Source organism: Lissotriton helveticus, chromosome 9 (genome assembly GCF_964261635.1).
Source record: "Lissotriton helveticus chromosome 9, aLisHel1.1, whole genome shotgun sequence".
Lineage (NCBI taxonomy): Eukaryota > Metazoa > Chordata > Amphibia > Caudata > Salamandridae > Lissotriton > Lissotriton helveticus.
Window position 1 is genome coordinate 919,613,699 of NC_136070.1, and position 27,279 is coordinate 919,640,977.

At 43.4% G+C, this 27,279-nt stretch overlaps 1 protein-coding gene across 5 annotated transcripts in view; it reads right to left on the reverse strand.

Annotated features, from left to right (window-relative positions):
* BICRA (BRD4 interacting chromatin remodeling complex associated protein) overlaps positions 1-27,279 on the reverse strand; it is a 478,150-nt gene that overhangs the window by 222,917 nt on the left and 227,954 nt on the right. For all 5 annotated transcript variants that reach the window (XM_078661098.1, XM_078661099.1, XM_078661100.1 and 2 more), the window contains exon 3: positions 5,156-5,325. In XM_078661098.1, the coding sequence (XP_078517224.1) occupies positions 5,156-5,216 (61 nt within the window). In that variant the 5' untranslated portion in view covers positions 5,217-5,325. The remainder of the gene's footprint in view (positions 1-5,155; positions 5,326-27,279) is intronic.

The following is a 27,279-nucleotide window of genomic DNA, read 5'->3' on the forward strand; positions in this document are numbered from 1 at the left end:
CCTGGCTTCTGGTTGCCTCAGCCTCCACGCCTGCCCGTCCTCTGACTTTCCATTTATTCTTCCTCTGCTGGCCAGTGACTGCCCACCTGCCCACCAATAGTCCAAGTAGGCTTGTTCAGGTCCCCTTCTGCTCCTGCCTATTCGCTGCCTGCCATGGAAGCAATGGGGGTGGCAGGGTCATTTGTACCACTGCCCCTGGAGGGGCAGGGAAACAGGCCTTCCACTGCAGACACGTAAATGATGTAATCATGCAGCAAATGTAGTATAAAAATATGATAAAATCACTTCACAATAAAAACATCTACATTTCAGTGACACGCTGGTGCGTTTCACCTTAGTACAACAGACTAAATAACTAAATCATTGAAAGGAATCTATTGAAAGTGGTCGTCGTTTATTAACATTTATGTAGCTATATCCTTGTCCCCCACCCGGAGGATGATAATGTCATTGCTGCACCTAAAGGCAAGTCACTTATCATTTCCGCCTTTCATATGGCCTGGACTCTTATAATGGAGAAATCCTTTTGTATTCTGGCATGGGCATGCTTCTAGGTACAGACAGGCTAGGCAGTGTGTTTTGATCCTACCACCTTTTCTGGTCTCTTAATAGTGTTCGGTCTGTCCTCGGTACCTATTACACACATAAACACACACTTTACTGTCCTTGTACTGCAATGTAGTTCACTTCAGTGCCAGGGCTGCTAGGCCAATCTCTGCTTTCATTTAATTTATGTGTGTCAATTTTTTGTTTTATTTGGCAAATATATGCATGCCGCACAATCTGCGGCTGCCCCGCAGGACAAAGGAAAATAACCTTAACTGTCCTTCAAAAGAGGTATCGTACCCTCACTCGCAACTTCAAAGGCATCGTCGGCTTGTACCCTTAAATCTCTAACTACCATTTTGTGCTCACACTGACCCTCTCCCTTTGCAGTTCCACTGTGAACTCACTAACTGCCCTGCAGCATACCTGCACACCCTGTGGTCCCTGCAGGCTGGCAAAGACACGCTTTTAGGTACAGATGGGCAGGCAGTGTGTTTTGATCCGGCCACCTTGTCTGGTATCTTGACAGTGTTCGGTCTATTCCTCGGTACACGTTACACACACACACACACACGTACACGTTACACACACACACACGTTACACACACACACACGTACACGTTACACACACGTACACGTTACACACACACACGCGTACACGTTACACACACACGTACACGTTACACACACACACACACGTACACGTTACACACACACACGTACACGTTACACACACACGTACACGTTACACACACGTTACACACACGTACACACACACACGTACACACACGTACACACACACACACACACACACACTTACTTTACTGTCCTTGCACTGCAGAGTGGTCCACTTCACTGCCAGGACTGTTAGGTCAATCTCGGTTTACTCTTAGTTTATTTAGACAATGTGTCAAAATTTTAGGGTTTTTTATGGCACCCATATGCGTGCAGCCTTAGATGGCAATAATATTTTCTTCTCTTTAAAAGTTTTATTGCTATTATACATTTATAAAACATAATTAATGAAATAAATAAAATGTGCAGGTTTGCTAGTGCCAGTTCTTCAATCCCTGGGGAAACAGCACCCAGGATAATGTGCTGCATAGCTAAACATTTATTATGTCCAAAAGGCCAGAACATCCTAAACCTTTATTTGATTCATCCCAAACTCCACATTTACGTACTTTCATTTTCACTACCCAGATTTCACTAAAAGAAATTCTTAGATTTTTTTACTTGCTCACTGGCCCTCTTTTTTTTCTTAAATCCTTATCTTCTTGCTTCCTTCCTCAGACCCTCCTTCTCTTGTGCTTTCCTCTAATGATTTTCTCTTAATTTATCCCTTTCGCTCACTTCCTAACATAGTGCCTGTCGTTCAGGTACCCCCGTTCAAATATTAGTTTACCATATCTGTTTTACACCTGATCACCAAGCTAAACTTACAACAAAAATTATTAATATTCACATATGCAAAAACCTATTGCATTTACCAATGCATGTCAAATTTAGATCTCTGAATCGAGAGTTATATTTGCAGATCAGGATGCATTTGTGAGCCACTCTGTGCCTGAAATAGTACACAAATATGCTTTGTGATGCACACAGTTTAAAGAGGCATGGACTGCCTTTTCAGCACCACCTGGAAACTGAGACAATTAATATATTAAGATCAAAGGTTCCGTATGGTAGAGAAACAAATCAGTCAGAAATTAAAATACAATAAATGTATATACTGAGAATATTTCTACAGGAATGAAAGAACAGAAGCAGAGCCACACACTTCGCACTGGTGCAACATTTAATGCTTCAAAGAAGTGCTCAGTATCCATCGGTGTCCACATGATAAACATATAAGAAAATATAGTGTGTATGAAAAATAATCCAATAAAGAAACTAGATTAATTAATAATCACTGACAATGTGTATTCAGTACTTATGAGTCGCTGGGTAAAAAAAGCCCATAGCTGGTTTCATTTGCCGTGTGCACCATGGCACACTGGATCAGTTAAGCTAGCTTTGTACCACCACTTTAAAATATAGAAAAATAATATTCAATTCAGTGTCATGCTGATGTAGCAGTACAAGATGTAAACTAAGGACTCAATTCCAAAAAAGTATTTTATACCGCATTGCCTCATTAATGGATGGGAAGGTTACAATGGATTACAATAGGCAAGCCATCTATAGCACCCTTCCTGAGAAGCTTCCTTTCATTATCGATGCGGGCTAAGATATATTCTAGATTCTTGCACTCACTTATTTCACAGTGAAGCAAAAGCTCAGCTAGTTTCACCATGCTTCCATGTTACGTTGGGTGTATTTGTATAGCACAACTTCTCGCCTGTGAGGGTATCCAGGAGCGGATCTTAACCGGTTACACATACTAAAAGGTGAAGTTGGTGGTAAAAGGAGAAAGATGCTTTTACTTTGTCGATTAAGAACTCTTTATGCTTACTTACACATCAAATATTCTCTTTATGACACTTCAGGAAGACTGGGCAAAAACAAAGAAAGGAGTATCCACTATGATTTTGAAGAACAGACGTATCTGGAGGATCGGTTCTTGGCAAAAAGAAGGAAATTCATCCTTTTGATAGAAACCCCTCACTCACCACCTAGTGGTGACATGCTTCATCATTGGGGTCCACCTTGGCGTCCTAGCGACACCAAGGTGTGCTACAACACCTGGACTACAGTGGAGCGGGTTGTGGCTGTAGGTGCAAAAAAATGTTAAAAATTGTCCTGGTTGTACTCAGAAAAAGTAATTTTATTTTTAGAGCAACTGAACAATGTTTTAAAATTAATACTGGCGAGATCCTGGTAGGGAGGGTTACGACCCAGGGATCTCTATATGTGTTGAGTGGTCAACATGTTTCTACCATAAGGGCTATTGCCCGGTATTCGTCAGGACCAGAAAAAACAGGTGGACAGGGGGTGCGTGCTCCCTAAAAAGCACACCCGTCCTTGATCCCCTGTGTGCCTACTGGCAAAAAATGCCAGCGGTGAGTGCCGCTCAATAAAATAAGTGAGCTGGCGGGTAAAAAAAGAGACTCCAATATGAGTACTCTGGGCTTCAACGGGCAGAGCGTAGGGTCAATGCCTGTATAATAACAACTTAGTTTCAGGCAGGTAAGATCAGAGTCGACCTACTCCTCGCGTCCACTGCTCGGCTAGCAGTGGACGCGAGGAGTAGGTCGACTCTGATCTTACCTGCCTGAAACTAAGTTGTTATTATACAGGCATTGACCCTACGCTCTGCCCGTTGAAGCCCAGAGTACTCATATTGGAGTCTCTTTTTTTACCCGCCAGCTCACTTATTTTATTGAGCGGCACTCACCGCTGGCATTTTTTGCCAGTAGGCACACAGGGGATCAAGGACGGGTGTGCTTTTTAGGGAGCACGCACCCCCTGTCCACCTGTTTTTTCTGGTCCTGACGAATACCGGGCAATAGCCCTTATGGTAGAAACATGTTGACCACTCAACACATATAGAGATCCCTGGGTCGTAACCCTCCCTACCAGGATCTCGCCAGTATTAATTTTAAAACATTGTTCAGTTGCTCTAAAAATAAAATTACTTTTTCTGAGTACAACCAGGACAATTTTTAACATTTTTTTGCACCTACAGCCACAACCCGCTCCACTGTAGTCCAGGTGTTGTAGCACACCTTGGTGTCGCTAGGACGCCAAGGTGGACCCCAATGATGAAGCATGTCACCACTAGGTGGTGAGTGAGGGGTTTCTATCAAAAGGATGAATTTCCTTCTTTTTGCCAAGAACCGATCCTCCAGATACGTCTGTTCTTCAAAATCATAGTGGATACTCCTTTCTTTGTTTTTGCCATATCTCCTCCCAGGGGAATAGGAGAAGTCTCTAGTTCACTTTTGGGTGAACGAACTCCCTTACTCTCTCTTTTGTTTGGAACACTTCAGGAAGACTGCCATAAATCCCTTTTAAAAATCTGTGAGCAGGATGGGTTATCTGACCTGGTTTTGATGAAAAATATGTGTTTTATATTTTTATTCAAAACGCTGTTTTTAGGGGTACATTAAATAACAATTGAGCTTGTGGTTGAGTTTATGAGTTTAATATACAAAAACAATTAAACTGCTGACGTTTGGGAAAAATAAACATACAATTAGCAAGTGCGAGATTCCCCACTTCATAACAGATCACCAAGAAAGAAATGCAAATAAGACCTGTACAGAGCCACCTCTACAAGTGATGGAAAGGCCCAAACAAACTATGTGACGGGTGCCCAGGATAAGGGCCCCACACAAAACATGGTGAGAGGTATGCTGGAAGAACCCTGGATAACAATGATTTAATGAAAAAATACTCTCTGCATCTTCAATCTTCACCACCCATCTCCAGTCCTATCTAATGCTCCTAATTCAACCTAGAAAGCCTCTACAAAGAGAAGCTACACGCCAGGACATAGCTACCTCCAAGATAGACACCATAATCAAAACACCCCATGGTAGCTATGAACACACAATCTTGCAAGTCAAATCAAACTGCTTCTTAGACACAGATCACAAACTATGAATCTTCGGTGCAGGTAATGTAGACCTTAAAATGGCTTCTGGAGGGGAAAAGAGCAAAATACCTGCTTCTCTGAGTGCCCGGACATTTGGATGACAAGAGGGCTTCGGTCTCTTAGAATTCATCGGTCCGGATGTCAGATCATTTCCACGGCAACAGACTGTGATGTCACAAGCAGAGGGCAACAGCGTCAGGCGCGCAGCCGGGACTCAGGGCCAGAAATGGCGGTGCGCTCTTATGGAGGAATGAGAAAGAGCAGTGTGAAAATGAATGGAAATAAATTAAATAAATACATGTTGACTTTAAAATAAAACAAGAAAACAATAACGGGGGTAATGCAGCTTTTCATGTGCTTAGGGCAGTCCTCTAAGCCCCCCCTTACCCAATTCAATTCACTATAGCATCTGTTGGAAGTGCAAGACCTCCTGTTGGCCACAGCTAAAGCATGTCATTGCATTATTACTTCCTCTTGTATCAGCCTTGCTATGGTATAAAACGTCACCTGAATATTTGTGCTCTTTCATTATATCCCCATTAAGGAAAATCCTTTGGCATTAAGTGATCTCTTATCACAACTTTGCTTTGCGATAGAGTCTATCCTTTGGTTTCTGCATGGTGTGAAGGGTGCCTTCAGATAGCCTCTAGCTAAGTGTCAAAAGGAACAAAAGTCCTGAAAACAACCGTATTTCAAGACTTTTAACTTATCTTATTTCTGCCCTGTCTCCCCACTTTCTGGCCTCTATCAGATCTCAGGAGAATGTTATTTACTGTTTAGCTATCCATTCATAGCATGTAATGCTATAGATTCAAATGCTCTGCATACTACTTCGATCTAGTGGTAGATGGGAGAAGAAAATCAAAAGTTGAGGCGTTACACTGGTTCATTGTGGACTAAGGGAGGCCTCATAGCTGGTCTTGTAACTCCATAATTCTTCAAAGAAAAACAATTGGAAACATCCGATCCCAATACTAAATGGAAGGAGTATACGCAGTATGTGTATTTATAACTACTCATGCTGGTTGGTACTAAAATCCCTCCTTTCAGTATTAAGAGGAGACATTTTAGTGTCAACTAATTAGCAGCTACATTCTCCATTCACTAATAAGCAATTCTCTAATACTGAAAGAGGAGCAAAATCAAAGTGCTTCACACCCTTCACTTCCATTTGGGTCCGTGACAACAGTGCTCGAAACCCTTTAAAGTGTTGAGCCACGTGTTACTTGCACCTTTCCCACCTTTCCTCTAGGTGCTGTGGAATTTGCCAAGTTCTTTCATAATACCTCTGTACTTTACTCCATTTGGGAGTAATTCAAAATGTAATTAGGAAGACAGGTGCTAAGTAGTGTGCCCCCGTTTGCATTACTAAATGGTAGCTCCTCTCACGTCAGTATCCTCAGACATGTGTCTGACGTATCCTAAATGTACTCATCTCGACCTCAGGAACGTTAATCTACATCTTGTAAGTGCCCTCCCATGCCTACCTGCAGTACTGAAGACAACTTAAAACATACCTGCCCGAAATACTAAAAAACAGACATTGACAAATGGAAAAGGTAGAGCACAGACTTTTATTTAGTTAGGCTGCCAAGGATGACCAATATTCCAAACTCCCACCCATAAAGGATACGATCTGACAAGGGTGTCATTGGGTGATCTTGGCCTCTGTCGAGTACAGGAGATTAGGCTTGCTCTGTCCTCTAGAGCATCCCTTAGCCCACTGGTTGTTTCTTGAGGACGAGATGGCTCCTGCGGGGGGAGGGAGGGGGGGGGGGGGGGATGGAATGGAAGGGACCCGCTAGTTTGATAGACAGCAAAACTTTCAATGGATGAAAAAGGAAAATGTGCAAGGTAAAATCGCTAGTGCAGCCTTCGACGATTTAGCACTGGTTGATCTGCAGAGCTTAAGCTGCTTATCCATTGTGAGGCTGGTATACACTTTTCATCAACTGATCTTTATACTGGTTATGCAGAACTCCACATAACTAAAACACGCTTTGCTCGGGGAACCATGCTCCCATAACAGTGATGAAAATGCTAGTAAATCGTTTTTCAGGTAACTAATGTACAAAATATTAAAGCTTCATGCCAAAGTCTTGTACACACCTAGACATCGCAATGCACGTCCAAGGGAGGCAAGCCTTAAAGTCAGAAGACTACTGTCACAGTCAGATGTGGTTCTTGAATTACAACATTTTAAACATTCTGGACTTGAAGAGGCAGTGGTTCAAACTGCTGATGCTACTCACAACTGATGAAGTAGGGGGGACTCAAGTTATGATGACACAATGACTGTTTCAATATAATTGTTTCAAGGTTAAGTCAAACTTTCCCCCTGATTATTTAGCTCATTGATAGCACAATATATCTGAAGTGTTGCCAGCAGTAGCAAAATTATATTTTAGCTATCTGCATTAACAAATCAGAGGTAAAAACAATTCAGAGGTCTATTATGACAGTCTCCTGAAAAGGATGCTTAGTTGAATTATTAAGAAAATCAGAATAAAAAAAAAAAAGAAAATGACAGCAGCATAATATTCAAGAAATTGCAGCTTGGACTAAAAGAAGCCACACATGCCAAAGACTCTGATAAAAGTTTATATTCCTGGCAGTAGGCACAAGGAAGAGCACACTTATAAGGTGTGTGACTGATTCCCTTTAGCCGTCTTCCCGTACCCCAAACCCTCCCATCAAATCTAAATGTATGCTGCAGCATTACTGAGACAGGATCCACGTGTTACACACCACAACCGTCAGGTCTTTCTGATTCTACTGCACCATCGTAAGAGAAGCAGGAGGCTTATCCGGACAACTCAAATAGGAGTAAGGAGAAGAAATGAGCGAGACATGTTTCAAGACATTGATACGGTGGGCTTTGAAGTACTTAAAGTTACCACAAGGAGAGGAGAAGAAAATGATATTGCTGATGAGGACTACCCAGCTCATCCTGGCTACACTTTTCAGTGCCACATAGGCAGGCATCTTGCTTCAACTTAGATTGGTAGAGGGTACCACAGTGGGAGGGCTGGGGTGTCAGAGAAAAGCAGGAAGATAATCACAAAAAGCAAGAGGTTGCAAAGTGAAAGCTGTAGGATCCGAGTGCTGAAGATAGAAAGCAGGATACATTGATAAAAGGATGGGATTGCTACAGAGGGAGAACACTTGAGAAGGAATTAAGACCCGAACAGGAGGCGGCAAAACCAAGAAGGGTGTGGTTGCATTTAGGAGCCACAAGACGCTGAGGTGCAGTAGAAGATAATAACAAATCTCAGAAGACTGAAAAGTTGTGGGAGCTGCATACATCAACTTATAAGGTACCCCTGACAATTAAAAATAAAAGTACGATAAAGTGAGTGAGAGGGGTAGGGAAAGCAGCGAAACCAAGCACCTAGTGAAAGAGCCAGGTGTTAACACAAACCAGCAAAGGAAAAGACATGACAGCGAAACAAAGAAGGGGTATTCATCAAGCAGTGTCAGGATTGCATAAAGTGATAAGCAAATCAAGTTAACGTTCATAAAATAAAAGGTGTTAGATGCAGATTTGTTAAATGCAGTGATTGGTGAGATACGAGGACAATGAACAAGAGGTGCTATTCAGCAGGACGAAAAGTCCTAGCCCATCATTTAGATCAAAGTAGCACTTAAATTATGCAGAAAAAAATAACACACAGGACAAGATGTTCGATATTGTCAATCACTGTGGAAAATCAGTATTTGAGGCAATCACCAGAGCTGCTATAATCTCCATATTTCTCACAACACCTCTTTTCTCCCACGGGCACTCAAAACAGTCAGTAAAGTCATCGTTAGAGCGGTTTCAGGGGCAGGAGTCTAAATAAAACAAGCATTTGCAATGCAATAGGTCTCGCATTAGGAACGTTTGAGCTATTGGTATTGTAAATGACAATTTTTTTCATTTATGTGTTGGTTTTGAAAATAGCGAAATTAATAGCTTTGTCATTTACAATGCCAATAGTTTTAACTTTCGCAAATGTGACACCTATAGCATTTGTAATGCAATATGTGTTGTATTTACGTCACTTAGATGTATTGATATTACAAATAACAATGGCTTTTAATTTTTTAAAATAATTAATACTTAAATAAAAGTTATTGTGATTTATAATGGCAATAGCTTAAACTTTTGTAAATAACTTTTGTGAAGATTATGTTCAGTGCATTTTATTGTGACGAAAATCCAAGAACAGAAGTGAAATATTAACATCTTTTTGTGACATTTGTAATAAAGCTTGAAACATTGAGAACATATTTGAACCAGTTGTTGTTCAATGGTTGCACAGATTGATGCTGTGGTGGCGCTGAGTGATGCTGTGGTGGCGAGGAGTGATGTTGTGGCGTTCAGTGATGTTGTGGCGTTCAGTGATGCTGTGGTGGCGACGAGTGATGTTGTGGCGTTCAGTGATGCTGTGATGGCGACAGGTGATGTTGTGGAGTTCAATGATGTTGTGGCGTTCAGTGATGCTGTGGTAGCGCATAGTGATGCTGTGGTGTCCCGGAGTGATGCTGTGGTGTCCCGGAGTGATGCTGTGGTGTCCCGGAGTGATGCTGTGGTGTCCCGGAGTGATGCTGTGGTGTCCCGGAGTGATGCTGTGGTGTCCCGGAGTGATGCTGTGGTGTCCCGGAGTGATGCTGTGGTGTCCCGGAGTGATGCTGTGGTGTGCCGGAGTGATGCTGTGGTGTGCCGGAGTGATGCTGTGGTGTGCCGGAGTGATGCTGTGGTGTGCCGGAGTGATGCTGTGGTGTGCCGGAGTGATGCTGTGGTGTGCCGGAGTGATGCTGTGGTGTGCCGGAGTGATGCTGTGGTGTGCCGGAGTGATGCTGTGGTGTGCCGGAGTAATGCTGTGGTGTGCCGGAGTGATGCTGTGGTGTGCCGGAGTGATGCTGTGGTGTCCCGGAGTGATGCTGTGGTGTCCCGGAGTGATGCTGTGGTGTCCCGGAGTGATGCTGTGGTGTCCCGGAGTGATGCTGTGGTGATGCGATAGATATCGAGTGAGGGTGATAGATAGATAGAGGGCGATAGACAGATAGAGTGAGCGGTAGAGTGAGAGCGATAGACAGATAGATTGTGAGTGAGTGAGTGATAGACAGATAGATATGCAGACAGATCGAGTGAGTGTGATAGAGTGAAGGCAATAGATAGATTGAGGGCGATAGATGGATAGAGTGAGGGTGATAGATAGATAGATAGAGTGATGGTGATAGATAGATGGATAGAGTGAGGGCGATAGATAGATGGATAGAGCGAGGGCGATAGATAGATGGATAGAGTGAGGGCGATAGATAGATGGATAGAGTGAGGGCGATAGATGGACAGGGTGAGGGCGATAGATAGATATAGATAGCTAGGTAGGGGGCGGTAGATAGAATGAGGACGATAGATAGATAGATAGAGCGAGAGCAATAGGTAGATAGATAGATAGATAGATAGATAGATAGATAGATAGATAGATAGATAGATAGATAGATAGATAGATAGATAGATAGATAGATAGATAGATAGATAGATAGATAGATAGATAGATAGATAGATAGGAGTGAGTGATTGTAACTTCAACATATACTGTAGTCACTTCACTGCCATGTGTGATAAATGTCTAAGTTTTAAAAAGTGCAGAATATTTTGCTTTCATGAGAAAAAAGTATTAAATGAAATGCTTCAAGTATTCTCTGCCACGGTTAGTTTTTCTGGGGTAGTTTCCAGTCCTTTGGTGGACTGTGCCAATACAGACAGGCTCTGTCCATATGGAAACCAGTCTTGGTCCTGCGCTAATAGAAAAATCTAGCAAAAACGTTAGCACATGGCCGCTCTGAAGCAAACACCAGCAACTGCAGACAGAATGCAGGCATGCTGGGGACTTATCAGTGTGGTGCTGATTGACACCGAGGGCACAGTGAGCTGTGGGCCCTCATCTGGCAGAAATGTTTGACTTGCTGCATCTCATTGAGAAAAACAAAAACACGAGGGGGTGGAATGTGGGAATTATTCTCAGCCACTGATAGTTACTCCGGGCCCCACTGAAGTCCATTGCTTTTGGCTCACTTTGTCAGTACACACAGGGGCCATCCATATGCAAACAAGCTCGTCACAGCTAGAGTGGTACAAAAGTTTTTGTAACAGCTCATTCGCCACTCTTTAAAATAATCTTTTCCGCCTACCATCCAGACGTAACTCAGAACTACCATTTGAAAAAATCCTCTCTGCAACATTTCACATTTCTGTTGGATAGTTTCTGGAAGTAAATACAAGCAGAGATCAGATGCATGCTGAGCAGGACCCAAACAATTTCATGTGTACACACTGAGGACACAAAGCCTCATGGGCAGTATCAGAAAGGCGCAGGTGAAGTACCTGCAGCTCATTGGGACACTAACTTCCTGCGGTCAAGGCAGACGAGGAAACAAAGCTGGCTATGTGCATACCATTGACAGAAACAAATACATATATTATTGACAGAAACAAATACATATATTCTTCTGATAGAACAATGTGCGTGTTAATAGGCTGACATCGAGATCGTTGGGGGCAGGTCCGTCGCACCGAGCTATGAAAGGGAGAGGGAGGATACAGACACTAGGTGAAATGGAGAGAAACAAGGAAGGGGATGTGGCCTAACGGCTAGAGCGGCCAACCTAGAAGCTAGGGTACTGGGTTCGAGCCTCCTGTGATTCCGTGCAAATCACTCAATCTCCTCACGCCTAACAAAACATAAATGTGTCTGTCTAACACAACTGGTGCTCATGTAAAGCGCTCAGATACCTTCGGGTCGATTCCGCGCTATATACAAGTCCCCCCCAAAAAATAACAACGAAGGAGACAGTGAAGGCTAGATAATGGGATAAAATGTAGAGGGACGCTGTGCTTAATTATTTGTAATATATGTTTAGTTTTGAAGCACGCACCACAAGTGTGAAGGTTTTTGGTGCTGCCACAGTGAAGGGGTCTTAATACAGCTATACTTTCGTCAGATCATGGTTACATCGCATATATCTGGTATGTGCTTTAGGAGGATTTCTTAGAGCCAGAGGTACAATACAGAAATTGCATACAATGATGCGAACTCTGGATTGCAATTAACACAGTAACAGCACCAAAATACAGATATGGATTGACCGCTACATAGACAAGCATTGGCCGCGCAACCCGGCCAGGAGTTGGGTGCACCCGCGCGCAAAAATAAAAACAAACAAGAGGGGAAAGTGCACTGCGCCTTCTGAACGTGCCTGCTGAAATGCGAATGCCGTTTGTGCCAATGCAAGAGGAGGAAGTGCACGGAACAGGAACCCTCGGAAGCATCTGGCGAGTCAGGGTTGGGGGAAGTGCATAGCTGTGCCTGCAATGCCAGCTATGAAGAACAAGCTCTTGGCCTTGCTGTGGCGGGGGAGCGGGAGCGCATTCCTTTGAAGTCTGATGGGGGGGGGCAGCAGTCTGAAGTCTGATGCCTTGAGGCGCAGATAAAGGGTGTGTGTGACGTGGCTGGTGTGCACGCGCCTGTCTCACATGAACTGTATGGGATCCGCAGCCGTTTTGGTAGACTTTTCTTTTCCACTTACTATAATTCTTGTCAGCAATGCGCAAGCGCATTGGCAGGCGAGACCTAAAAATAACTGCTGGAAAGCATGCAATAGTGGCAAACCAGTCATGATACTGTTCATTACGTTCCTACGGCAAGGCGGATGGTAAAACCCACAAACCACTATCAAAACACAAGTACATTTCTTGTCTGACATGGAAAGACAGCCATGTGCTCACGACAAGCCACTAATCAAAGTAGTCTCCCCGTTCCCAAGAGCATGCAATAAGAACCGCAATTTAAACACTACAGCGCTCATACTGCAGATACTGCTACACAGGCTGCAAACTTGCAGGGGCGCACAACCAAAAGCTCTAGTCAAACATTCTGTTCATTCATTAGATACTGCAACACAGGCCAGCACACATTTTGAACCACCTATTGTGTTCATCCAGCAACTTTCCAAATGTCGGTGCATACCACAAATCACTCAATAGATCAGCCTAGATCCTTTTCTTATCCAATATTGCAAACAAGCTAGCGCACAAATCACTACACAAATATTTGCAAATTTCCTGTAATAGCAATACGCGTCAGCTTGTACAACCAACTGCTAGCCAAACACAAGTTGGTTCATTATTCACCAGATAATGAACATCCCAAGGTGCATATCAGGAAGTTCTGCATTCTAGGCAGCGAAAACTTTGGAGGAGAGTGGGATAAAACACCGCTATATCAAACATCAAGGAACACAAATATAATTTGAGGATATATGTTGACAGATTGAGAGACACTTTTTTCGAAACTTTAATTTGTACGTGGCAATGAGCATGCATTTTTTCTCCATCATACCTTGGCAATGACCTAGGGCTTGAAATCTGTCGAACTCACAAGCATACATTTTAATCATTCACACTATTGGCATCTAAAATTGCTTTACGTGTAAGTTTAGGAGTGTTCATGTCTCCGTGCAAGATTAAACTCTTGCTCTACTCGAGACTACACTTTTTGCTTAACAGCTTGCTCGCTAAAAGTAAATTATGGAATCACCTTGAAAGCACAAAACATTTACCCAGAACAGACTTTTAAAAAGCTTTGGTAAAGCCAACAGGTCCTGCCTTTGGGACCTATTAGCATTACCAATGGATTTTAGCCATGCTGCATAGCATTTGAGATGTTGTGGCGTATGGTTAAATATATGGAAAATGGCGATATATATATATATATATATATATATATATATATATATATATCTCTCAACGCTCCAGTTGCCTGTTCCCACACTTGAGCAGCACACAAGACACAAACTGAAGGTGGCAAGCCTTTAATCAGGGGTACAAGCAGGCTCCTGTTGGTAGTTCTAATCAGACAGCCATAAACGCGAATCGCCTGATGCGTTTCGTGAGTCTATCTCTCTTCCTCAGAGGCAGTCGCATTAGTGGATGCATGCGCCGATCTCCATCTTTCATAGCCAAATCACGCTCCCAAATGGGCTGGTCAAATGTCCCAAGGCATTATGGAATTTGAAGTCCCGGTAAATAAACCACAGATGGTGCATTAATTTCTGTCCATTTCAAGCCCTCAAATGGGCCACCACCAACAGTGTCCGCTTTCAATCCCCAGTTTGCACTCCACAAGGCGGCTCAACCAATGCGTTACCGCGTGGCCCCCTAGTCTTGGCGGGATATATATATATATATATATATATATATATATATATATATATATATATATATATATATATATATACACACACATATATATACACACACATACATACATAAAAGCAGAGAACTCTGGGTAGTTCTCAAGATTAGGTGGAGAGCAGCTCCTGTATAGAGCACTCAACACCAGCGACACTCTAGATCTGCTCATCTCAAATGTCAGTTTTTCTATCAAATTCTTTAAGAATTGGATTAGCACAGTGCTATCCACGCCGAGATAGAAAAGGACAAAGTCTTTTGCCATTTCTTCAGCAAAGTCTTTAAGCATAGGACTAGCACAGTGCTGTCCTTGCCAAGCTGTAAAATGACAAAAGCGATTTACCACTCCAGGCACAGTATTACAGCTTTGAATTGGTAAAATACCATCCAAGCCAACCTGAAATGAGTAAAAGCAACCCCGGACACAGTGTTTCGCTCTAATTAGAGCTCGTCAGAGAGGTATAGCTTTGTCCAGACACACGAGAGCACCCAGTATAAGTCAAAAGAATACCCTTTCAGGAATAAAGCGACGAATAATTATTCGTCACTCATTTCAGGTTGGCTTGGTTGGTATTTTACCAATTCAAAGCTGTAAGGAGGAGAAGTACAAGGTGAGTACAAAGTGAGTGCAAGGAGAAGAAGTCTGGCAACAGAGAACACAGAGGAGAAACTTGCATATGGAAGACAACTCAAAAATACACACACTCTAATGGAGTGCTTCACACAAAAGAAATAAGAAGGGCTTGAAAAGCAAGCAGCGATTCTCGCCAATCAAAGATTGTAAGAAGGCAATGCTCCATGAGAGAGACAAACAATGTAAGCAATGGGCGCGCTCCCACCCCTTCTATGTGCTGGGTAAGCCAGAAAATGCCTCACAACAACCAGCGCACGCAATCTTGTAGGCTCGACCTAAAAATTGATAAGTGTCTTAATCTGCTGTCATATACTTTTGCTCAAATTTATACTTTTCAGCGTAACTCTCTGTAAAACCCGTGGTTTATAATTTAAAAAAATCTGAAGCCAAAATAGTTTCATTCCGACGATGCACGTTTTTCTAAGATTCACAGCAGTTGAAGGTGGTCATATCATACTAGCGGTCTGAGAAGTGTCAATGGAAAAAATAAATGAAGCAACATTTAACACAGAAATAAGACACATATTTCAAGAATAAACTGTCACATTGGGGACTGAAAATGATCCTCGCTACAAGCCTTTCTTTAGACAATCTGATATTCGTGCTAGTGACCTCTCTTTTGACAGCTGTCCTTTTCCAGTCCTAGCAGGCATCCAAGCTGTTTACTATAATCTATTCTAATATTTTTTCAACCTCACTACAAACAGCTTCAACTGTCTGGTGCACAAAGTGACATATACAATACTACTTTGAGTGAACCTTTGTGTCAGACCTTAATCATGGTTTGATAGCTTTCTCAACTGTCAGCCCTGGCTCATGATAAGATGGTTTTCTTATCAATCTCAGTTCCCTGTTTTTCATCGGCTGGCTTTCCCTCCCTATTCTGAGTTTGTGAACCCCCAATACCACCAAACGTGGCATAACTTGTTTACACCTGCCTTTTTAAAAAAAATAAAAAAACTTTCAGTTGTTGTTTAGCACTCCATGGGACTGGAAGGGTGAGTGTGCTTCTGCTTGCTCCCCTCTCAAGTTACCCCTTTCTCGCCCGCTGTGGTACCCCACGATTCTCATCCCAATGCTCCTCCATGGTGCACAAGGTGAAGAATGGTAACCTAGGTGATGCGCCCTGGGTGTTGTCCCCCTACGCTTTACTGACTTTTCCTGCCCCCTTTCTTTACTTTTGGCTCCATCAGCCACTGCCTTCCTCCCCTGCCATGGAAGGTAAAGCTATTGGCTTCAACAATGTCAGATTTTTAAGAAATCTGCCTGCATTAGCAAGGCCAAGAAGTGAAAAGGCATATTAAAACATTGTTGATCCACTTTCAAGTTAACTGACACATTGTGTTACACAATCTGTGTTGCGTCATCACCTCGAATCACGAAACACAGCAGCAAGCAACAAAGACATCGTCTTGTATACTTTCAAAATGGCCGTAGCGCTATGTGTTGAGGGATGCAACACACGCCGATTAATGCAATACGGCACTCATCTTAAAAGTACAGCAAACAATGTTTTTCTATACTTTTAGCATGGCCTGTCGCAACTATTGCTTTGTCAAATGACGGAGCATTTTAAAGACATCCAGCACAACAAAATACACAGAATAAGCAAAAAGTGAGACCGATTAGCATTGCAAATTGCAAATTGCAAATGCTTCTAATTCCTTTCAATTTTATTACTACTTGAAGTTTAGTATTCCGAATTCATGGCATTTTAAGGGCAGTTGTCCACTTGTTGCTACCCAATGTAAGACAACATATTCACATGACGATGAAAGAGAATGGTGGTCACAAACTCACATTTTCATACATAAAATACAACTTGTGACATTTTAATTAAAAGCAGTGAACCAATGTATCATTCTGCCTTTATTTTTTTATTAGGCCGATAAACAATAAACAATAAATTACGTATAATGTATCAATACGTCTGGAGTCTGCGACTACAACATTAAATGTGTGCAAACATAAGTTAACGATTTACACACACAATCTATTGAGTGCAATATTAAGTGGCCTTTGAAGCTTTTAGCTCATAGGCACAATCCACATGCATAACGATCTTTTTGTTCAAGTAAATCTCGAGAGCTGCATTTTCATGAGGTAGGGAAACAGTGCTCTACCCTCAATAGAATAAACTGGATCTAGAAGCCTTCCCAGTGATATAAACATCTTAATTCATTTTTCAATGGGTAGTTTGGGTAGGACACGAGTGGCGGTTCTATTTATTTTTAGTTTGGACTTGCGTATAACAGCAGGGTTCCCAAAAATATGCAAACAAAAATTCTTTTGTAGATGGATTTTTAACCACACACTACTTGACCAGAATACGCATTGTATTATAATGTGTAGCATTTGTATATCGCTTACTACCCTTAGGTGGGGCACTGAAGCGCTTACCCACACAGATAGCAATCTGCACTGTGTTGCGTGCGTGGTTAGTGGAGTTGCTGTTTTTATTTTGAGTCTGTAGGGAAAGTGTTTTTCTGTTGAGTGTGATGAACACATAGGTCCGGTTATCATGTTATGGGAAACAGCCTCTGAAGATGTAATGCATTAGGGAAAGAGTAGCAAAAATAATTATATAGAGGACAAAACAGATTAGCCGCACAGGGGCAACAGGATGCTGTGTGCCCGTACACGAAAAAAAGGCTATTGAAAAAAGGTCCAGCAATCCATACAGAGACCTATGCCAGTCAGAGATGATGTTGATCGAGTAAAAGGATACCAAAAGGGCAAGTATGGAAAACTTTAGCATAAGCAGTAACCATGCACCTTTCATTTTCTTCATTTAATTTAAAAAAGCAGAGACACGGTCTACTGCTGAACAAACACACCCCATGAAGGAAGGAAGGATGGATATGGAAGTCACAATGAATGGTCTTCGAGAGTCTTGAACGTGTTTTATACTGCTGGCATTCACGTTAATTTTAAACCATTTGTATGGCACTCTTCTGTCATTGCTATGGCTTTGTGTGTTTATGCTTCGCCAAGTGGCTGTGGAGTGTCCTAGTCTATTTTGGGGTGTTGTCTACCTGTCATGTTGGTGTCGCGTCAACAAAATTACTTACCTGTAGTAACTATCATTATGATGGCTACTCTATCTACCTGCAGATTCCTCACCTGTTGAATAAACCCAGGAGTAAGACTGGATCTGGAAACTTCAACCCTTTAACAGCGGTAGGGGATGTTGACTCCATGTAGGTGCCAGAAGAGATGCCTGGGTACGTCACGGAAACCATATAGCCCCACTCCAGCGCAACAACGTCTGTTTCCATCCTTTTTTTCTCATCTTCGAGATGAACAGATGGAGGGACATTGATTAGATACAAGACCGTACATAAAACTAAATGGAACCTTATTAGTACTTTCCCTACATAACCATCCTTCAATCAGCAAGGAGGGTGGGATTGGTGAGGAATGTATAGGTAGACAGAGTATTCACCAGAAAGATTATATTACTTACCCTGTAAGCATCTGTTCATGGCATGTAGTGCTGTAGATTCATATGCTCTGCATACTTCTTCCATCTAGTTTTGGGTTCGGAGTTGTGCAACTTGATTTTCTTTGAAGAATTCGAGGCACGAGATAGTGTGACTCCTCTCGGTGATATTGCACATTGGCTCCCTTGTTCGATTGCTTTAACCGCAGGCAGGTGAGAAAGGAGTGTAAGGAATATATAAAAATAGAGATGTCCATGTAAAATGCGAATGTATTAGAGAAATGTGTAAAACGTAACTGCAACGGCCACAGGCGTACAGGGATGAGGGAGGGCACAAGTGAATTTACAGCACTACATGCCACAAACAGACGCTTACAGGGTAAGTAAAAATCTGTTTGATGGCATGTGTGGTTGTGGATACCCATGATCTGCACAGACTGTAAAGCAGTCCCTCCTTAGAAGCGGTGGCTAGGTTGGTGGGAGTTTCAGTAGTTTGAACTAGGGTACGTAACACTGCCCAGGCTAAACTGGCATGCTAAAACTTCGACACAGTGGTGTTCAGTAAATGTGTGGGGGGTAGACCATGTAGCTGCTTTACAAAAGTCAGCTATGGGGATAGTTCCTAAAAAGGTTATGGTTGGTCTATTTTTTACAAGTGGAATGTGCTCTTGGAGTTACAGGTAAAGATCTTTTGGCTTTAATGTAACACAATTGAATACATTTGACTATCCATCTAGCTATGTCTGATTTTGATATATGATTGGCCTTTATGAGGTGGAGAAAAGGCTACAAAGGGTTATCTTTTCCAGAAAGATTTAGCTCTATCTATGCAGAACAGGAATGCTCTTTTTAAATCCAGATTAGGAAGAGCATTTCTGCTACAGAATCAGGGTAGGAAAAAAAAGGAAGCTCAATGGATTGATGGAGTTGAAATTGGGAGACTGCTTTCGGTAGGAATTTAGGATTAGTACAAAGAATCAGTTTGTCTTTATGCATTCAAAAAGAAAGGTTCTTCTAATTTTAATGCCTGGAGCTCACCAACTCATCCGAGTGAGGTATTAGCAACTAGAAATGCCACTTTCCATGATAGAAACTGAAGGGAGCATGAATGCAAAGGCTTAAAAGGAGGACCCATGAGCCTAGTAAGTGCAAAGTTTAGGTTCCAAGAGTGTGCTTGAGGTACACAAAGTGGAATGAGTCGTTAGAGCCTATGACTGAATTTTAAGAGGTTTTGGAGTTATCACAGCAAGATGCAACCTGATGGAAGTATATGCTAAACTTGATTTTTGCAAATATAGCAAGTAACACATAATGTCCTGCACTGTGGCTTTAATGGGATTAATTTGTTTAGGTTATTAGTAGTAAACAAAAAGTTTCCATTTGCAGCATAACAAGCACTAGCTGTGGGTCTGCCTGCGTGTTTAACCCCTTCCACGCTGATGACGAGCTCAGCTCGTCATGAGGTACACCTCTCGTACGCTCATGACGAGCTGAGCTCGTCATGAACCGCGGGATTTCGCAATTCTCAGCGCACAGCGTGAAAACGCGCCACGCGCATGTAGTTAAGAATGTCCATACATTCTGTTAGTAACTTCAAATGACCAAATTCTAACAGCTCAGGAGCCAAATCGCTAGGTTGCGCATCTTGGGGCCATGGCGTTTGATTTGTCTGTGATCCTGAGTGAGAAGGCCCGCCTGTTGGGGGCACCTAGGGCAGGACTATTGAAAGATCTAGTAGCGTGTGAACCAGGGTTGAGGTGCCCAGGTTGGAGTTACAAGGATCAGGGAGAGTGATGTTTGCCTGAGTTTTCACACCAGAAACGTAACGAGAGTGAGAGGTGGAAAAGCGTAGGCCAACATCCCTAACCAACTCATCTATAGTGTGCTGCCCTTGGATAGTGGGTGGGGAATGAATCTGTAGGCGAATTTTGGGTATTTTGTGTTTTCGTATATGATTAATAAGTCTATCTGAGGAAACCCCAATTTGTGAAAGTACGGAAGGAGGACATGTGGGCTGAATTTCCATTTGTGGGTAAGTTGGTGCTTCCTGCTGAGCAAGTCCGCAAGAATGAAGTATGTCCTTGGCAGATATTATGTCAAGAGATTAATGAGATGGTGAAGAGCCCAGTTCCATATGGTCGGAGCGAGATGCAAACAGAGGATCGTGCCGTTTCCCCCCCGTTGTCTTTAGATAGTACATGGCTGTCATATTGTCCGTCCAGACTAGGACAACCTTGTGTGATAGATGAGTAAGGAAAGCTTTCAGTGCTAGGAAGACTGCCTGAAGTTCCAAGTAGTTGATATGTAGGGATTGCAGTTTGGTATCTCAGAGAACTTGTATTGCCAGGTCTTGTAGGTGTGCATCCCTACCAGTTTCTGATGTGTCTGTGGTTAGAATGATATGAGGGACAATGCCCAAGAAAGGCCGCCCCTTAAACAGATTGTTGGAATTCAACCATTGCCAAGAATGGTGTGTATGGCGGTCTATTAACACTAGATCCTTACGGTGACCCTGTGATTGTGAAAACTGGCGAGAGAGACACTGTTGAAGTGGGCAAGTGTGCAGTCTTGCATTTAGAACTATGGCAATGCAAGATGCCATCATTCCCAGTAGATGCATGACAGTCCGAACTGTGAATATTTTGGTTGGCTGGAACTGAGGTACAAATGTTTGAGATAGGTATTAGAGCTGGATTGGGATAGCTAACCTCAACTGTGTGTTGAGTGTTGCCCCTAAGTATGGCTGAATATAAAGAGGTTGAAGGTGAGATTTTGGGACACTGATGGTGAACCCAAAACTGTGGAGCAGATGCACTGTCAACTGAATGTGCTGTTGACATTGTTGGTGGGTGCTGGCTTTGATGAGCCAGTCGTCTAGGTATGTGACTACGTCAATATTTTGGCATCTTAAGTGTGCTGCAACTACTGCCAAGCAATTTGCGAAAACTTGAGGTGCGGTAGTGACTGCAAATGTAAGAACTTTGAATTGTTAGTATTTTTCTGCTATGACAAACCTGAGGTATTTGCTGTGAGCAGGGTGTATGGGTATGTGAAAGTAAGCATCCATTAGGTATAGTGTGTCCATAAAGTCGCCTTGTTGTAGGAGGGGAATGACATCCTGTAGAGTGACCATGTGAAAACGTTCTGAGAGGATGTAGTAATTGAGGAGTCTGAGATCCAAGATTGACCTAAAGGCCTGTCCTTTTTTGGAATCAGAAAGTATAGCGCATATACTTGTGTGCCCTGTTGTTGATGAGGGACTGGTTCTATTGCCCCATTGAGGAGAAGGCCTTCACTTCTTGTTTGAGATGCGTTAGGTGATCCTGTGATTACCTGCGAGTGCGAGGTGTGATGTTAGGTGGTGGGGTAAGGAGCACCAGACAATAAGCATGCTGGATAATGTCTAGTACCCATTGGTCTGTGGTGATGGATTCCCCGACTGGGTGAAAGAACTGTAGTTTTTCCCCCAACAAGTGTTGTTGTCAGGGGGGGGGGGATGGGTATGGTGGGGGGGGTAAAGGGGGGGGTTGGCCAATCACTGTGCTGTAGTGGAGGATTCTCCACTGTCCCTCTCTTTATTGTTAAGCCCTCTAAAGGAGGCCCTGAAGAAAAAAACTTTGGAGTAGGCGGACTGGCCTTCCTTTTGTTGAGATCTGGAGGCATCTGAGTTGGAGGATTTATATCCGCCCCTGTAACCCAAGCACCGAAAGGAGAGTCTAGGTGTAGTGCTTTGCAAAGCTCCGATCACTTTGCAGTGTATGTATTTTTTCATTTTGTCTAGGGTGGTGTCCACCTGAAGTCTAAAAAGACGTTCCGTGACAAAGGACATGTTAAGAACTGCTGATTAAATGTCTAGCTTGAAGCCAGAACACCTGAGCCAAGCGTGTCTTCTGAGAAGTACACTCGTGTTAATACCTCTAGCTGCTGCATGTAAAGCACAACTGATAGAATTATTAGTGATGGCCTGACCCTCTCCAACAATTTGTTGCCCCCTTTTACGATGCTCCTCTACGAGATGTTGCAATAGCCCTTCCAGATTATCCCAGTGAGTCCTATCGCAACACACTAGAAGGCTTTGGGAATTGCCAATATGCCAGTGGTTAGCTGCTTGGACTGCTACCCGTTTTCCTGCTGCATCAATACGCTTGCTCTCTTTTTCAGGAGGTGGCGGCATATCTCCAGTTGCTTGACTGTTGGATCTCTTATGAGCAGTAGTGGCAACTATAGAGTCTGGTGGTACCTGACCTTGTATAAATAGAGGGTCTGATGGAGCGTGTTTGTATTTTATATCTCCCAGTGGGGTAATAACCCTAGCACAGACAGGCTCCTGGAAGATGTCATCAGTGCGTCTAAACATACCAGGAAGCATAAGCAAAAACTGTACCGCTGTGGGTAGATGAGAGGGTGTCAAAAAGGAAGCCTTGTTTTAAGGACTCCTTATGGAATTCAAGAACATGGGAAGTAGCTGCCCTAGCAATCACTTGTTGGTAGGCACTAGCATCCTCAGGAGGGGAGGATCGAGCTGGATAAAGATCGGGATCATTTGGTGTTATGAGATCTGTATCGTGTATGTCCCATGGGTCTGGATCTAAAAATGGGTCTCCCATACCCCCACAGTGTTTGATCTAGGTGAACCTGGAGGCGTAGGATTTATAGGGTCGTGATGTGGAGATGCAGTGATGATGGGGGGGGGGGGGGGGGTGGAGGATGAAGATAAGTAGGGCCATTGGGGGTGTTATTTGTACTCTTTTTGAGAAGTACAGGAGTGTCCAAAGCATCCTTAAAAGTCCATTACCTCTTTGGTGGAGGAGAGGCCATTATTAGCCCATTGCCTTGTTGAATTTGGATCTTTCTTAGTTGAATATCCATTGTATCAAGGATAGGCTCAACAGGAGACATGGAAACTGTGGAAGATTACAAAGTTGTCGTCTCTGATGGTTTCAGAACCGATTAATGCTTCGAGGATTTGATTTCAGATGTTCTTGGAACTTTTGAAGCAGAGGGCTGTTTTTGGATCAGCACTGAGGCAGAGCCAGTCAGTTGCTGAGTTTGTTCCAAAGGGTGCGAGGAGACCAATGTATGTGCTCGATCTGTGGAGGTCCATATCGACGATTTATCCTTGGTTGACATTTTTGGTGCTGAGCTCTACGGTGGAGCATCCAATGTGTCTTATTAGATCCAACCATGGCGAGGAGGCAGCGGCGTTCAGGTGACCTCTAATAATGTAAGGGCAAGGGTTTTGAAGTCTTTTTGGGTGGCGGGACAGTGTCTGGGTCGACACTACTCATGAGCTGACCCAGTGGCAAGGTGTACTCCAATTCCTTCTCCACATCGGAGCTGGAAATTTCATCGGTGGAGAAAGCTGCCTCTATCCTCAGCAGCATACTCTTCCTGGGAATGCTCTTCTCCGAAAATATCGAGAGGGTCATCTTCAGTACAACATCACTTTTCAATCTGACGTGGTCTTCGATCCCAGAGTCTTTCGATCGGAAAGACTTGCAGGTGTTGCAGTCAGCCTCACAGTGATAGGGCGGAAAGCAAAGATTGCACACGAGATGTTGCACATACTCAGCATGACTGGGAGCAAAATCGAAAAGGTGTCCGATCCATAAGGACCACATTTTCTGCACCAACAGTGCATGTGGAATGGTAGACCCGAAAGCCTTGCAGTGCCCCGAGGGGCGATAGGTTGGTGTAAAACCGACAAGCAAAGTGTTGCAGTAATAGACAAGTGCCATCAAAATAACTACATAGACGACAGGACAGGGCAAAAAACTCAGATCGAATGGAGCTGAACACGGAGGAGAGGCACACATCCGAACCAGACGGCAGAGAGAAAACAATCTAACAAAGGAGTCGATGCCTATGCGCAATATCACAGAGAGGAAGAATCACTCTTCCTTATGACTCGAAAGAATTCTTCAAAGATAAACAAGTTGCACAACTCCAAACCCAACACTAGATGGCAGGAGTATGAAGAGCATGTGTATCTACAGCCACACATGCCATTGAACAAATCATTATCTAGGGTAAGTAACTTTTTCTTCTGATGGATACTTTATTTGCAGATTTCTCACCTGCTAAATAGATTCCCAAGCAATACCTTGATTGAAACATCAGATGCAACTATGCCCTTTAGGTTTATACACTGACTGGTTGCCAACCATATATCATTAGATATCTGATTCAGCAAGTCAAGCACAGACTGTTTGGCTTGAATGAATCCTCTGGGTTAACACTCACATTTGCAAATCGGTTTGGTCTTAATCACTACAACTTAAAGCCTGAAGTTCATGCCTTTGGAAAGTGCATGACTTTCACTCCCTTTTTACTTAACAACGGCAGTAGCTACTCTTTCTACACATCCTCTGCTTAACAACCTGAAGTAGATGAGTGGATGCCAACATCCAGTTCAAAATCTCGTTTGACTCATACGCAATACACGCCAATGTCTAAGCTACCTCTGATCTCTACTGGCTCCAGTGCTTTGAAATGTGCAGGTTGTCTTAAACGTTAAATAACTTACTTTCCGAGAATGAGGTTACCTTATTAACTGTATAATAGTTTAATGTATTTACTACTAGAAACAACAAGCGTCCTGGATGGGCATAAGTGTTCCTGATTACAAACTGATACATATGTGGATGTTGAGGAACTCAGTGCAGTACGTCCTTCTAAATAGATTTTAATGCATGCTGTTGTGTTGCATTTAAGGTCATTATGAATATCGACTCCACAGATCTGAGCTGTTTAGAGCTGAGGATTTAACGCTTAATCCAACACAAGGTTCCGTTGACCATTCTGGAGTTTATTTCTGCATCGTACAAAGTTTAAATGAATAACAAATTGAAATAAACATTTAACCCTGTTCAATTTCATACAATGACCATGTACACGGAATTTGAAACTGATGCAGGTATTGACATTATCTGCAGAAATAATTGGACTATCATAAAAACATGGATATGAACTGCTCGGGAGGTCGGATAGCAAAGTGCTGCAAACCAAGCTGGAATTCCCCAAGAGAGAAGAGCGGAGAGAAGAGCTGCTAGCTCGATACTTACGAACCAGCCAGCTCTCGACAAGTGCCGAACGCCGAGGGTCGTCGACTGCCACAGTCTCGTCGGATACCGGACCCCGGGGCAATTTGGCAGCTGGGCTCTGCCGGGCGGAGGGACCCGCGGAGCGGAGCCTTCGTGTGTCTCTCTCTGGCTGACAAGGTCCTGGCAAGGTCCCGTCAGCATCTCCTTGGAGCCCCTCCCGGTGGACGGGGCCGATCGGCTTGAGCGAGCGCGGCTGGGGCCGCTGGCCGTCCAGAGGGGTGAGGAAGCTGTGGGGCATTTCCTCGACGCCCGTGCACGCCAGGAGCAATCTCGGAGGCCGGAGCCGCGGGCCAAGTCCCAGAGCAGAAATCCTGGGGCAAGGCGGGGGAGCGGCGGGGCCGTTCCCCTTGCAGGGAAACGCAGGCAAGCACTCTCACCTGCGGCAGGAGCCGCCTGACGGAGTAGGGCGAGGCCGGATCATCGCAGGAGCTGCCGGAGCTGCCAGATTAGAGGTGGAACGCCTTGGATTTGATCCTAGTAACTTACAATCTGTGGCTGGAGCAGTTAAACGCCATTTGAAGAGGTGAGGAGCAGTAAAATATTACTCTAAGCATTCAGAGTTATCAGCAGCAGCTTTTCCTCAGTGGCGGCGAGGAGCCGCTGGGCACCTCTTCAGTCTGGCTGATTCTGCAGGGCATATCCCCCACCGACAGAGCAGCTAAGTGGTGCTGGGAGCGGCAAGCACTCTTTGACACTTCCAGGGGCTGCGGTGGGCCCCTATTACACCAGGATTTCACACAAATGTCATCTTCCCGCTACTGGAGGTGGTTAGGAGGTATAAGGCTGGGAGTGAGAGCCCTCGAAAGTCGTCTGTGGTCCCACCCTCCTTTATTTGCAATTAAACCTATTCTTGAGTGTATAAGAGACACTTAACTCATTTATTCCAGTATGGCATACAAAAAGTTGAGATCACGTACCATATTCATGAAAAGATTAGGAACTGACCAAGCAATAAGGAGTGCTGGGAAAATGGTCCGTCCTCTCAATTCTGAACCGCCTACCGGAATACTCAAATACTTTTCAAACCAGACTACTAAGGACCTAGAGCAAATTCAATTTAACCAAATAAAATTAAAAGGAAGAAAAAGGAAAACCTGGAGATTATCACCAGCACAGGACAAGAAGTGACAGCAAACTCAAACTATCCAAATAAAGGAGGAAGGAATATCGGAGGCTATTAATAAAACAGGGCAGGAAGCATCACCAAACAATCAAACCTGGCCTCAAGTAAATACTGACACTACAACTATAAAATTAGAAAAACCTGATGATCAACAAAACCAAGAACATTTGGAATTCGACATCACTTGCCCTGACATAAGTTTTAAAGATCTAGTCTTCAACAGGGCACATCAAAAGGAAATTCAGAACAGTACACCACGAAAACAGTCAGATTCTGAAGTCTTTCTCTCGCAAACCCCGGATTTCCTTATGCTAAAATCTATTGATCCCACCACCGAACAAACTTCAGTATCCAAAGCCCTGGTTACTCTCGAAAGAATTTTCGAATCAGTTCTCTCTCACCTAGGGAACATCGTGGGAAATACAGACCAGTGGTTAGATCCCCAAATAGGAATCTTGAAACACATGGTAGAGAAAAAAAAGAATAAACAACAATCAAAATTACCTCAAGATGGTGAAGATGAAAAACTAGCTATAGGGGATAAAGCGCCTACTACACAAGCGCCAAAACTAACAACAGCAGTCTGCTCATCAAAGGCCGACTCGGCTTCTCAAACCGGTCGAAGTAAACAAAAAGAAAACAACAAATATAAT